A 14,469-nucleotide genomic window follows, 5' to 3' on the forward strand; every position below is an offset into this window, starting at 1 on the left:
AATAAATGCTGTTCTTTTTTAAACCTTTTTATTCAACAAAAAATGTTTGTGTGAGCACCATTGTTATCTTGCACTTCCTTAATCCTCCTGGCCATGGAATTCACCAGAGCTGCACAGGTTGTTGCTGGGATCCTCTTCCACTCCTCCATAATGACATCACGGAGCTGCTGGATGTTAGATGCATGGTTCTTCTCCACCTTCCTCTTGAGGACGCCCCACAGGTGCTCAATAGGGATCAGGTCTGGAGACATACTTGGCCACTCCATCACCTTCACCTTCAGCGTTCTCAGCAAGGCAGTTGTCATCTTGGCGGTGTGTTTGGGGTCGTTATCATGCCGTTCGGCCCAGTTTCTGAAGGGAGGGCATCATGTTCTGCTTCAGAATGTCACAGTAAATGTTGGAATCCATGTTTCACTCAATGAAGCGCAGCTCCCCAGTACCAGCAGCACTCATGCAGCCCCAGACCATGATGCTACCACTACCATTTTCTTGGTACTCCTCACCAGGGCATCGCCACACATGCTGGACACCATCTGAGCCAAACAAGTTTATCTTAGTCTCATCAGACCACAGGACATGGTTCCAGTAATTCATGCTCTTGGACAGGTTGCTTTCAGCAAACTGTTTGCGGGCTTTCTTGTGAGCCAGCTTCAGAAAAAGCTTCCTTCTGGGATGACGGCCATGCAAACCAATTTGTTGCTGTGTACGGCGTATGGTCTGAGCACTGACAAGCTGACCTTCTGCTTCTGCAATATCTAAAGCAATGCTGGCAGCACTCATGCATCAGTTTTTTGAAGCCAGCTTATGCACCTGACGCACAACACGAGGACTCAATTTCTTTGATTGACCCTTGCAAGGCCTGTTCCAAGTGGAACCCGGCCATCTTTGTGGAGAGCAACAATTCTAATTATCAAATACTTAGAGAGTTCTTTGCCATGAGGTGCCATTTTGAACATCCGGTGGTCAGCATGAGAGAATTGTACTCAAGGCACACATTTTACCTGCTCTAATACAAGATACACAAATTTGTATGGTCCTGTGTCAAGCAGACAAAAACATGAAAATTATGAATAGGACATATGTGGCTTTGCATGCATGGTTAAACGACGTACAGCTATTATCACTTAGGGTAGTGGTTCTTCACGAGTTTGATATATAACGCACATTTTTTTACATTTACTTTTATTCATTTTAAGCATTTAGTCATTTATTTGTAATAAACACTTTAAGTGGGCCTTTTAAAAAGTGTTAGGACTATGTATATGTTAAATTATGTTGTAAAAAAAATATGCGCAGTGTGATGTCATTGTGTGTGCAGGCCATAGACAGTAGGCTTGTTCGACTTCATGCAGCTCTGCGCAGACCGATCGGAGGCTGACTTGAAGCAGTGCATGCCGGTTAGAAATTTTGTCCGACTCGATGCAGCGCCGACGCCACGTGACTGTGACGTGTGCCATCAAAGTACCGCGAGAGCAATTTGAGAGTAGCCGGAGAACCATAGACAGTATAAGAAGTGGACAGAGCCATCTCATTGGAACTCAATTGAGACAAGTGAAGCCAATTTTTAGCAAATTTTTAGGACTTCCGTTTCTGACGCGCAGACTCAAACCGACTCAAACAGAGCGTGACGACGTAGATGTGACGTGAGCAACCCGTCTGTCTTCTAGTGGCTGTGGCATGAGAAATCTGAATCATTCCCTTCCGAATCTTGCAGAGACGGAGAGCGTGAGTATGAGCTGTCCATGAGCTAGTAGCAGGAGAAACTTTTGCTAGGTATTCTGATTAATTATTTTGTCATTTTGCCTCCACGTCTCCCCGATTGCCCGCGAGCTTCTCCTCCCGTCCATACGGTAATCTCTCTACTGTGCGACAGAGAGTCGCGTGGTTATGACGCAATCGTTAGCCTACTTTTACAAAAACTGCTTCTACGGGGCCATAACATAAGCTACAAGGTAATAGAGCATTTTATACATTGTCGTGTTTCTTTAGAAATAAATAATGGACAAATGGAGTCTTCAAACGCCTCAGATGTAAAGTTATTCGCTGTCAAAGTGACGCCAAAATGAATGGGAGTCAATGGGATGCTAACAGCAGGTGAAGTTCTGCTACAAGATGGTGGCACGCGGCCGGTTTCAAAATGTGTTTCACGCTGACAACAATCAGGCGGTGGCTATAATCACGCAGCGGAGGAATAGAAAGTTGACAAGCCATTAAAAAGTAATAATATTGACTTAAGAAACACTTATATTTTTTCAAATATGTTCAATAAATCCTGTTCCCATTCACTCCGGCGACGAATCTTAAAATTAAACTAAATTCTATAGCTAAGGTAAAACTTTTACCTTTTTAGGCATTAGGCTAACGGGAGAGAAGCCCCTTTCGCCCCAAAAGTACAATTTTTTTCAGAAAAACATAATTTGAAAAAATGATGTTTTAGACAGAATTATATTTTTGCTGTGGTCAGTCACTCACAGGTGTGGTCTATCAATACCAGGTGCTATTTTGAAAAATGTATGAACGACTTAAGTATAATTTCACTTTGAACTTAAAACTGCTCATGTTACTTTCGACCCCGTCAGTTGGGACGAAAGTAACACACAGGTGAGTCAAAAGTAACACAACAATATGCAAGCTAGATTTTTTGTGTTATTGTTTTTTTTTTTTAATAGCCTAAATATAAGCCTACCTGATATGACCTTGTTAAGATGTAGCTTAACTGCAAACATATTTTGGCCTTTATCTTTGCAAAAAATTGTTAATTTACATTTTCATTTTAAATTTCAGTTTCATCAATGTTTCAAAAGTAACCCAACAATACAAACTTGAATTGTTTAGATTTTTTTTTTTTATTGGCAATGTCAATCTATTTTATAAAATGTTTTTTTCAACATGAAAAATTGAGTCTATGAAAAAAGCATTGGCCTCAACTAAATACCCACAAACTGAAATTCTCCCCTAAACACACAGGAAATGACTACATTTCCCCTCACAATTAACCACATTTAGAGAGTCACTTGTTGTGAGTTTTGCACACTGTGTGGGTTATTGTAAAGATGCCTATTTATCATACTGTATGATATGAAAACCATGTCATAAATTCAAATGTCAGATGTATGATTCATCTTGCTCATGATATACTCTAATTATACAAATGCTTTTCCCTTAATAATGGCATTTTTACCAGCATTGATGTCTTATTTGTCATATTCAAGAGTTTGGGCAAGTTACACAGACCCACCAATAATGGTAGAGCATCCGTTGGCAGGAAGGAACATATCCTGTATATGGTCTACAAGTGAAAAACGATACCAGAGATAAGGGGGAATCTTGCATCATTCACTTGTACTCAAAGGGGTGTGTACGTAGAAAGTGTCGTTGTGCAATAGATGTAGCCTATGTGATTACTTTTCTTACTGCACCTTTACTCACTTGAGAGGTGGGCTGCGCTTTTATTGTCTTAAGTCCCGTTGTGAAATCATCGCATCGAAGAGATTTTTTCAACTGTTTCTTTTCAGGTATTTAATGCATCAAACATATCACATGACTTACTCACATGACATGACTAAGTTTTTTAATGATCATAGCATAGGCCTCTAAATAGTATATTGGTAATTGTTTTCTCTATATTTCACTTTTAAAAGTTTGCTGTAACTTTGGTGGAATAACAGTTAAAGTAAAATCCAGTGCTCCCTATATATAATTTATCTATATAAACACATTGTCTGGTACTAGATGCTTTTTTAATTATTTTTGATCAGGTCACGTAGATCAAGATGGAAGACAAAAAAGAAGATATCCAGCCAGTTTCAGCCGTTGAGCATAAGACAAAATTCATCTGGTCACCAAAGGGGATGATTTTAGCTCTTGAAATTGTAAGTCTGCCAAGAGTTAAAATGTAGCTAATCAATATTCCTATTGCTTTAAAATAAATAACTCAAAAATCTAAATGGTTTAAAAATAGACTTTCATTTGATGCTACATATATTACATTCATCTTGATGTATACTTCTTTTTTGTTTTAAATTAGGGTCTGTGTCTCATTGTGATTATTTGCAAAGCAGTCTCTTTTGGATGCTATTTGTGGAGCCCCATTATAGAGCTGGTCTGGGCCATTGTCATCTTCATTGTTTATGGCATGGATCTGCAGATACAGATATTCCGATGGACGGTAAAATATCCATGTACTGGATATTGGATTCTCTAGATTAGATTTAAAAAAAACAAAACAATTATTACCTAACCACCATGATATAAGTACAGTACAACTCACTCAATAGTTTTTATTCTCATCCTCCTTCCTTTTTTGTACTGAAAATTTACTAAAAAAGTTACATGTTTTCATTTGTCTTGCAGGACTTCATTAGAGCAATCACAGGCTCACTCATCTTGCTCATTACTTCTCTTATCTGCTTTAACTGGGCATGGAATATACCTGGGGAAGTTGCTGGTTCGGTGAGTAAATAAGCAAAGAACATGTTTCTGGCTGAAAGAATCATGTGAAAAGGCAAAATAATTAAAGTTTTAGGTTGTTGGGCCCCTAAATGGCTATCTAATGGTGTTGCTGTCAAACTCACTAACACGTTTTATAAAATGAGATCATATAATAATGTTTTGTTTAGTGATAAGATGTAATAAGTATAATAGTGGTGATTATGTCCTGTTGTGCATTTTATGATCCTTGTGCTTTTACAATTGATTTTGTAAACTTTTTTCATGTTTGATCTTTCTTTAAGATTTTTGGTTTGATGGCAGCAGCAGTGTTTGGGTATGACACTTTTACCATACTCAAATACATCAAGGAACTGAAAGAGCAGGGGAGGGCTGTTAGTAAGTACAATGCATCAACACCAACAGACCTACATAATCACCTTTAGATTTATATATGAGGGCTTTCAAGTGTACCTTTTACATTTAAATGGGGGGGGGGGGGGTCATATGTTGCATGTTGGTTTCAAAAATTCACGAGTTCTTTTTTTCTTTCCCAGATGTATTTTTCTTCTAAACATAGGAAAAATGGAATACAACAGGCAGGAACTCATAAGGCTTCCACATATGTTTATGGTTGATTATTGTGTTATTTTTTGTCATGTCATGTTTAAAGTCTAAATGTGAAATTGAATGATGACATTTTACATTTCAATGTACTTCATGTTATGACATTAAAGAGGGCAATTATTAGCTTGTTGTCTATTGAATGTTTTCTGTTTGGAATCCATAATACACACAGTAATTTGTCAACCTCATAAACTAAAAAATGAAGTGAGATTTCAACATTTTATTAAAAACCAGCTTTCACAAACCACATATAAACACAAATAAGTAAAAAGAGGTAACAAAAGTAAAAAAAATTCACAAAGGTTGTTGAGCATGTTCAAGAAATTTGAATCTACCACATGAACACAACAGTCTCTTTAATTTAAAAAATCCTACAATAAAAACATTTGCAAAGTCAGGCATCTATTTTATATAAAAAATATTCACAAAAACACATACAATGAATACACCTATCAACCCTTAAACTCCTATACAATACAGCAACACCACAGTCTGGGAAGAGGGAATTTCAACAACACTGATCATACAACAGATGTTGGTAAGAGAGAAGTCTCCTGAGAAAGATACTATATAATAGTATAAGTCTTGAGTATAGACTGTCTGCACATTATAAAGTGCACTTGAATTACTAGTCACCTCTGTGCTGTGTGGGGACTGCAAACTGGTCTCCTCTTGGATGGGTTGGTTCTGTTGTGTGTTGTTCTTCCATTTGTTGTGTTGTTGCTAAATCATCCCCGGCTTTCCTAGTAGACCCAGATGGTCCAGTGCAGTTTTGAATGCTATCTCTGAGCTCGGATAGCTGGTGAGAATGGTTAACAAGGGTGCTATTAACATGAGACAGATACCCATCAGAGTGCCTCTCTAGCTCTCCTCGAATTCTCTCTAGGTCATCAGCCAGGTGTGCCAGCCCTCCACACTGACCCTCCACACGGGCAACACGACCCCCGACTTCATCTACCTCCTTCTGAACACCCAGGGCAGTCGAGCGGCAACCCTGTAGCTCTCCGGCCACTCTGCGCCGCAGATCCTGGAGTTCCCCTTTCAGACGGGTCAACTTTCGCTCCCCAGTACCCAACATAGATGCCTGTCGTCCCACCAGCTGAACCACACCCTTCACTTGCTGTGCAAGCCTCTCTTCTCTCTCTTGCCAGGTGAGGTTTGTGTGGCCGACGTCTCTAATCACAGAGCCAAGAGACTCTTGCAAGCCACAGAGAGATCTGTTAACAGAGTTCACACTAACTTTCAGCAGGATCACCTCACCCCGAAGACCTACCTCCTCCTGTTTCTCTGCCAACTGGGCAAGAAGATTATATAGTGTGGCATTGAGGTTGTTTAATCTCTGCACTTGTAAATCAAGTTTTCCGTTCAGTTCCTTGTGGTTGTCCTCAATTTTCTCCTCCTCAGTTGCCAAAGGAGCTGCATATCCAGTAAGAATAGGCTGTGGAACACAAGATGAAGTGCACATGACCTCTATGGATTTAAGCTGTTTCTGTAAACGGTCCAAATCGTCCTCAACACTTCTGAGTGAATCTACGTCTGTCTCCAGTGTGGGCACAGCCTGACCCTCTAGCAAAGTTGGTGCTGTGACATTACCTAGCTCGTCCACTGCAGCCAGGAGCCGACTTTCAAGAGCCTTAAGCTTCCCCTCTATTTGTGTCTCCAAGTCGTTGGACACTCTTTTTTTAATGTTCGCCTCCTCTTGATTCAATGCAATATTCATCTTGGATTCCACATAAGCCAGTCGGCCCTCCAACATGCCCTCTATATGGTCCTTGTGTCCACCAAGTTCGGCACGTAGGTGTATTTGGGATTCATTCAATCCACCCACTGACTGCTCCACATGAATTATCCTTTCAGTTAGCCCTGATACAGCAATGCAACAACCCTCTTCAGGCTCCAGGTCTTGAAGCTGAGCCTGAAGTTTTTGGAGTTCTGTCCTCAATCCTATGGCCCTGATGTCTGTGACTTGCTCAATCTGATCTTGTCCATTTAAAAGTTCCTCCTTGCACTGCAGCCGCACCTCTGCCATGCGACCCTCGCAGCGCTCCTCAGCACTCTCCACACGTTTTTCAAAGCCATCTAAGATAGCCACCCGAGCTTCACTCATTTTGGACTCCACCATTGTCTCCAGGACCTTTTGGAATTCAGTTTGAGTAAGGTTCACTGACCCTTCTGACAATCTTTGAAGGGTGTTGTTGTGACCAACAACGGCTCCTCTCAACCCTTCCAGCTCAGATGCCTTTGCCACAAGCTCTGCTCGCAGCTCTGAAACCTTTTCAGCCAAATCGACCAAGTTTGGGAACTGCCCCACCACATCTGAACCCTCAATATCCGGTGCACCTCCAGGTAAATCTCCGAAACCCACAGAAGAGTCCCTAGACAGGGAAGGAGCAGCAATAGGGCTGGGTGCAGCAGAAATGAGTGCAGTCAACATACGGTTGGCGTCTTCACGGAGGGAGGCACGCAAGCTGGCCTCCAGGCCTGTCACTGTACCACGGAGAGTCTCAAGACCAAGAGAGAGTCGCTGCACATCCTCTTCTATCCTATCCAACCGCTCGTCTTCGATAATGTTGTCACCATGATCTGTGAATTAATCATATCATTTATTTATTTATTTGTGCTCACAACACAAAAAAATGCTGATTCTAAAACAACTGTATAAACTCTATAGAGTATGTAACTGCATATAGCTTATTTACCTTGGCTTGTTTCACCACCACCAGAGGGCGCCTGTGCATTGGAAGCAGGCTCTATCTCACTGTGATCTGGTTGAGGATCTTGGTAGTCTGTGATTGGCTCATTCTCTTCTAGGACTAAGTCATGGCCAAGTTCTTGAGGCTCTGGCATGGGTTCAGGAGAATCTATTTCCGGTTCTTGGTGGTCTGAATAAGGTTCAACTGAGGTATCTTGGGAAGAGGGCCCAGTATTAGGGCCTGGGTATCCATTCATGGCATTATATTGTGTTTGAGGTTGATTCCAGGGGTTTCCATTGAAGTTGGGATGAAGAAATTGTCCTTTAAATGAAGGCACTGGACCCTTTTGAGAGGGATTGGGGCCTTTAAAAGAAGGCATGGGACCTTTCTGCATAGGCATGGGTCTTTTAAACGAAGGCATGGGATCTTTCTGTGCAGGCATAGGCTTTTTAAAAGAAGGCATGGGACCCTTTTGCATAGGCATGGGCCCTTTAAAAGAAGACATGGGACCTTTCTGTGCAGGCATAGGTCCTTTAAAAAAAGGCATGGGACCCTTCTGTGCAGGCATGGACCCTTTAAAAGGAGGCATAGGGCCCTTCTGCATAGGCATGAGCCCCTTAAAAGGAGGCATAGGGCCCTTCTGCATAGGCATGGGCCCTTTAAAACGAAGCATAGGACCCTTCTGTGCAGGCATTGGTCCTTTAAATAGGGGCCTTGCTTTCATTCCATATTCCGCAGTACAACCGACACCTGCATAACCAGGACAGCATTTCCACTCCAGCTCAGTCAGAGTCTTATATGCAACTTTATACATAGGCTTGTAGTATGTGCGATACCTGTATAAACAGACAGGGTGTCAAAATGATCTAAGTGTATTTTTAACATTAATTGCATGTATGAAAGTGATACAATTATTAATAGCTGTCTTACTTTATAGTTGGGCATTTCTGACCCCAAGCACACTTGTTGTACTCTGCCTTCATGAAGGGAGTCGCTCCATCCTGAATAGTGAATGAGACAGTTCTCTCCACAACATAAGCACAGTGGTTCCTGAGAGAGAAAGAGAGTTAGTCAACACAATAGTTAACATGAACTAACACTAAATACTTATACAGTAATTATTCTTCTTGCTCAACAATTTATTATTCTACATATACATTTTAATATTAAAAGTTATATACATTAACATTTGTTTATTTTTCTACTACTAACAATGAACAAGTTATAGTATTAAGCAAAACGAATAAAACTAGTAAATATTTTCATTCATTGTTGATGATTATACCTAATACATTTACTGATGTTAATGTATAGAACCTTGTTGTGAAGTGCAACATTGCATTCACAATGAATTCACCAAATTTGAGTAAATCCATGACTGCACCTGCAGTGTAAACTAAACAGATTATGCCCAACTTACAAAACTGGAAAATATGTTAGTGAATATTTAGTGTCTACAGTAGATTCATTTAAGTCATTTTCTTAACTACAGTCTTAATCAGCATGGAATGGAATGAACATTAACATGTTTACCAACACAGAGTCAGTAAATAGATCAAGTGCAGCAGTGCAGGCTGTATTGCCTCACAGATGTGTCTGAAATTATTTAGTAACATTCACTGCCTATTTGGCTATCTGTACCATCAATTAAGAGAATGAATTTTTCACTCATGGATACTCACTTATGTCTGGCCGTTGGTTTCTCTGAGTTGTACTGAGGATGTGGTCCTGAGTAGAGGCTATATTGGCTTGATGCAGGGTGAAATGCTGCCACAGTCAGAAAAGAACTCCAAAGAAGAAAAAAACAGCTCAAGATCATCTCCAGTAACATGATTTTTCTGTATTATCAATAAAAAAAATAAAAAATAAAAAAAAAATGACAGAGGGAAAACCCTCTATTGCCAGACCAAAATCTTTGTGTAAAAAAAGTGTAACACTAGCTAGTGCCACATCTATCCATGTTGTTCATAGTCAAAACAAAAAACTCAAAAAAAAATCTCTAAAAAGGACACTGTGTGCTCCAGTTGTGGTGGTGATGCTGAGATTCCTGCAGACTGCTGGGACTGAGAGTCCTGGTCACCTCATAAAACACTGGACTACCTCATTTACATAGATCCACCCACTATGCCACCTAACACAATTCACACAAAGATGCTATTCTTGAGACCTGACCAACACAGTAGAACAGTGATGAAGGAAAGACTTAAAGATGGATAAATCATGATAACAATTATTAGTATAAGTGAATTACTTCAGAATAAATCAAAACATACATCAATTATTAGTAATTATCATGAACTGATATCAATTTAAAAGTTAGCTCTTGCCTTCTGAAAGGAACAGGTATATGACTGGTGTATTTATGTTACATATGGCTGCATTTAATCTAGTTATAGGGATGTGTTTTTAAACCCTCAGTCTGATGTAAGGTGTCTGATTATTAGCCGTTTTCTGAACACTAAATGATACAGGAGCATATGGGTCTACTCTGTACATAAGCTAAAAAAAACATATGGACTCACTAGCTGTAGGCTGCAGTCACATGCTCACACACACAAACACGGGCACAGCCATATGGAACAAATACAGTTTTACTCAGATAAACACTGGGAGTCGGACTGTAAATATTAACGATTACTTGACAATAGCTCTAATGAAAAATATACAATGTGAAAGAGCTTCTTTCCTGTTGACCATGTTTGTCCCATATTGGATTAATTGCAAAGCTGAACAAACGAACAATCATTGAAGATACCGCTCCTTTCTCTTTATTGCTGTAACATCCGTCCACAGTAAGTGTATCTATGGCTGTCACTATGGTAGCGGTCGGGGCGGTGGTTGTGTTGCAGTCCTTGAACTACAGGTCTGGGGAAAAAGTGAGAATTCAAAACACTTTTCACTACTCATAGACCTTAATTGTGCACAGCCCCCCAAAAAATCACCTATTACACACCACCAGCAAACAAACACGCACCTCAAACTTGCCTTCTAAAAAAACACAAAGGCAAAACACACCATGCCTTTGTTTAGTTGCGGTGGCTAATTAGCCGACAATGTTTACCCTGTTTCCAAGGGCTGTGCTGCTCTAATGTGAGGGTCAGGAATCCGTATAAACAGGCTCCTATTTTCACATTTGCAGATTTGCAAAAGCCCTGCTAATGTGGTCATACAGGGCAGAAATAAAAAAAAATCTGTCTCCATTGTTTATGTAAATCACTGTTAGGATGACCTGAAAACTAAAAAGTGTGTAAAAGAACATTACGTAAACAAAATGACTGATTTTTAGGAAACATTTGGGTGTTTCTTCAACTATTGCTGCATTTGCTTAAAAAACAAATTGCAGCTTGATTAAAAATGAAGTTCAGAAGTTATATTTCCATTGATATCTCTTTCTTTGTCAACACACTCAAAAGTAATTTTTTGCTTCTAGGTTAGTTAATTCAAATAGGCCAATGCAACTTAATTATTGTACATTCAGATTCATTTTCACAATTCACAATTCAAATTCATTTAACTGTGTGCGGTCCACTTATACTGTATCTAAAATAGGAGTTAACAGTCCATTTGTGTCAGGATTGCATGGATCATTTTCACTAACATTAACAGAAACTGGGCAAGGGATTTCTAGTTCCCAGAATGCTTTGCATGGGACTGGATGGGGGGATTAAATGTTTAAATGAAGTGTTGTTGTTTTTAGCAAAATTATAAAATTGTCAGCGTTTACTTTTCTGTAAGATTCAAAGTCTGGGTCTGGCACCAGGTTAAAATGCTAAACTTCATCCATAAGAACATTTCAAAAGGAGCAAAAATAAATAAAGACATGGAAAACATTTAGAAGACAGTTCATATAAAAAAGAAATCAACCTGAAGCTGAAGAAACACCAGTTACATTCTCTGATTCGATATCACACTTTCTTCTCAACAAGTAAAGCAATTTTGGCTCAAATCAACATTTCATGCCCATGTCATTATAACAAAATAAAATGAACATTTAAATGGTGAGAATGAGGTCTTTTTTTAAATACTACATGCCATAGCTCTGGCTTGTTTCAGTTTCAAATGACTCCCGAAAGTTAAGTATGTGTGTCAGTGTGTCACCTCCCTCATTTTATTCACCAACTGACAAAACATGCTCAGTATGTTGTTGGCACTGGCTTTCCACTACCACACCGGGCACACATACACCATTCTTCACAACCACCTCCACCCAGGAAGTCCACAGGATATGACATCACAATGAACCAGCTGTTCAGGCCTCAAACTCTCATAATGCTGTTCTGTATTCAGTAGTGGGCAGAGCCTTCATTCATCAGGTGTAATGATGTGTTACACCTCAAGTAGGGTGGAGCCCTTTTTCATTTCAATCACTATTTGTACCCCTGTAGAAGCTGAATGATTTAAAGAGCGCAAAACATGGTACATGGCTATGGGGTGTGTTCGGGGCCAAATGTTCATTATAAGGGGAAAGAAACCATAAGCAGAAGTTTTAGAATGGCTTTTGACATGGATAAAGATGCATTATTTCTCTCTCACTCTAGTGTTTTTCTTCCTGTTGCCTTTGTCTGTCGAAAAAATTAGCACCAACCATCCACATTCAACTCCTGATGGTGAAATCAGTCAAGTCAACTGTGTGTTTGTCTGTTATGTTTGGTGTGAAGTGTGGCTGATGGCTGGCACATTTCCATTACACAGAAACTTACGGAAGCAAGACTGAGAATGCTTGTTCTTTTATTGATCTACTTTTATAGTATATATAATAGTCAATGGCATATGGGTGATGGATTCACTATCAAAATGTTTATGGATATTAATACTGAAATTACAATTTTAAGCCTTTAGGCTAGCTACCAATAATATTTCTCAAATACAGCAATTCAGAAAGATTAAAATCAGCACAACACAGAGAAGCAAATTAAAGATAATACTAGAGAGAGAGCCAAATTGCCAAAACAACATCACATGCCATCAGCGATGATACAGGACATTCATGCATGCCGTCACTTCTCAAGGTTGTTGAGGGGACAAATTTGTATACACCACTTTGTTTATTCCCCATAACTTATTCCCCTTAGTGTCCTTCTCTCTCCACACACATGCTGAATAAACACAATATTGGATGATGATCTGTATATCTATTGCTAAATGATAGGGTCATTGCTTAAACTTCCAGGGTCCAGAACAAGTTTTTATAGATGAAATTGAATGCCCAGTTTCTTTAATCAAGTAGGCCACTTTTATTAAATGGGCAATTCTTAGACTACGGGCACTTTCATGTCCTTTGATCATATTTTATAAAAAAACATTTAATTTTGAAAAATTAACACTTTCATAGTTAAATTTACAATGAAAGTACTTTAGGAACTTTTTACCGGTAGTCTATGATGATTTTTTCACCTTTTTAAACATCATTATACATGCAAATATTGCTGTTTTGTGCTTGTCCCACACCCAGACTTTTGATCTTCAATAATGAAAAAGAAGTGTAAAAAAGTTATTTATCTTTTTTTTTTTATTATGACTGAATAAAGTTTCAGTAAAAGAATCAAAACATAATTGAGGTATTTAAGGTCAGACAACTATTAATGTGATTTTATATACAAAATGTAGTTGTCCCACAGTATTGCCGTCATTTCCACCACAACGCTGTAATGTCCCTTTAAAAAGTTTTTTTGAAAGATTGTTTGGGTAGTTTCAATGGAGATGAACAATGACATCACAGCACATGTCTGACATGGAGGAGATTTTAAATTTCTTCAGCAACTTGGATAAGAAAACTCAAGGTAAATGTTGCTTAAAATGAAAATATTTTTATTGTATGTCATTTCCAAACATGGCGTAACAATAAATGAGTTTGTAAATAAATTGATTGTTTAACACAAATAGATGTATTTTGCATGCATGCAATGCTAACTACCAATTCATAGCTAATATGTAATACTAGCTTGGATTTTTTTACAAAATACTGTAGGATTATCATTTCCACCACGGTCATTTCCACCACATTTCCACCACATTATTCTTGGGTGGAAATGACAAAGGTGTGGTGGAAATGACATTTATGCTTACAAGGTGGAATTCTTAGATTGAGTGGCTACATATGAATATTTTATTTATTGAAATGTACAACACTAATGTATTTATTCAAATATATATTTGTTTAAATGCCTTTTCATCTATTTTTAAGATGCTGCGGAGGTCAACTGGATAAAGGTCTCACTATTTGTGGTTAAAGTTGTTTACAGTAAGACTGTAACTGTTCATCTGGTTATGGAACCAAACAGACTAATGACTAATGATTTGTTAAATGGGTTTCAACTAAATGTTTTCTGTTTTTCTACATGGACGTCCATTCATTGTCATTTCCACAACACCCAGTCATTTCCACCACCTCATAACTTTTTTAAAAATATGTACAAAATTCTAATCACTCATTAAAAAATTCTGCATATTTTATGGGATAAGGTTCCACTTAATGTAATAACACAAGTAGTTATTTTTCTGAAATGTATCTAACCAATGCAATATTATATTTCAGGTTGTGGTGGATGTAAGCTTTGTGTTTGGGCCTCATGACAATTTATTTATTTAATCCACAAATCTATGGTAATTGCAATATAGGTATAAATTGGTAAAACTATGTGTGGAAGTGGTTTTACACTGTTGAGAAATTATGTATATCATAAGAATTTTAAATAATAATCAAATATTTGCATGTGATGGA

At 38.6% G+C, this 14,469-nt stretch overlaps 2 protein-coding genes across 3 annotated transcripts; one reads left to right on the forward strand and one right to left on the reverse strand.

Annotated features, from left to right (window-relative positions):
* The first annotated feature begins 3,212 nt into the window (after positions 1 to 3,212).
* plp2a (proteolipid protein 2a) lies at positions 3,213 to 5,179 on the forward strand. 2 transcript variants are annotated; one of them, XM_081350142.1, is made up of 6 exons: positions 3,213 to 3,515; positions 3,759 to 3,872; positions 4,028 to 4,168; positions 4,354 to 4,452; positions 4,734 to 4,827; positions 4,986 to 5,179. In XM_081350142.1, exons 2-6 carry the CDS (start codon positions 3,774 to 3,776, stop codon positions 5,000 to 5,002), a joined length of 450 nt encoding a protein of 149 aa, XP_081206268.1. In that variant the 5' UTR covers positions 3,213 to 3,515; positions 3,759 to 3,773; the 3' UTR covers positions 5,003 to 5,179. The 2 variants fall into 2 exon arrangements, with proteins under 2 accessions (XP_081206268.1, XP_081206269.1); XM_081350143.1 differs by lacking the exon at positions 3,213 to 3,515 and having other exon boundaries at positions 3,804 to 3,872; positions 4,062 to 4,168.
* A 504-nt stretch (positions 5,180 to 5,683) lies between these two features.
* Positions 5,684 to 9,579, reverse strand: emilin3a (elastin microfibril interfacer 3a; the record flags this gene model as incomplete). The annotated part of the gene is made up of 4 exons (XM_081348839.1): positions 5,684 to 7,638; positions 7,755 to 8,584; positions 8,679 to 8,798; positions 9,431 to 9,579. 4 exons carry the CDS (start codon positions 9,577 to 9,579, stop codon positions 5,684 to 5,686), a joined length of 3,054 nt encoding a protein of 1,017 aa, XP_081204965.1.
* Between the last annotated feature and the right edge of the window lie 4,890 nt (positions 9,580 to 14,469).

This window comes from Scardinius erythrophthalmus (genome assembly GCF_964197995.2).
Source record: "Scardinius erythrophthalmus genome assembly, chromosome: 20".
Classification (NCBI taxonomy): Eukaryota; Metazoa; Chordata; class Actinopteri; order Cypriniformes; family Leuciscidae; genus Scardinius; species Scardinius erythrophthalmus.

Coding starts and splice junctions, on each gene's coding strand:
- plp2a (XM_081350142.1), top strand. CDS start 3,774: ATGGAAGACAAAAAAGAAGATATCCAGCCAGTTTCAGCCGTTGAGCAT. Junction 3,873..4,027: donor TGATTTTAGCTCTTGAAATT/GTAAGTCTGCCA, acceptor GTTTTAAATTAG/GGTCTGTGTCTCATTGTGAT. Junction 4,169..4,353: donor TACAGATATTCCGATGGACG/GTAAAATATCCA, acceptor TTTGTCTTGCAG/GACTTCATTAGAGCAATCAC.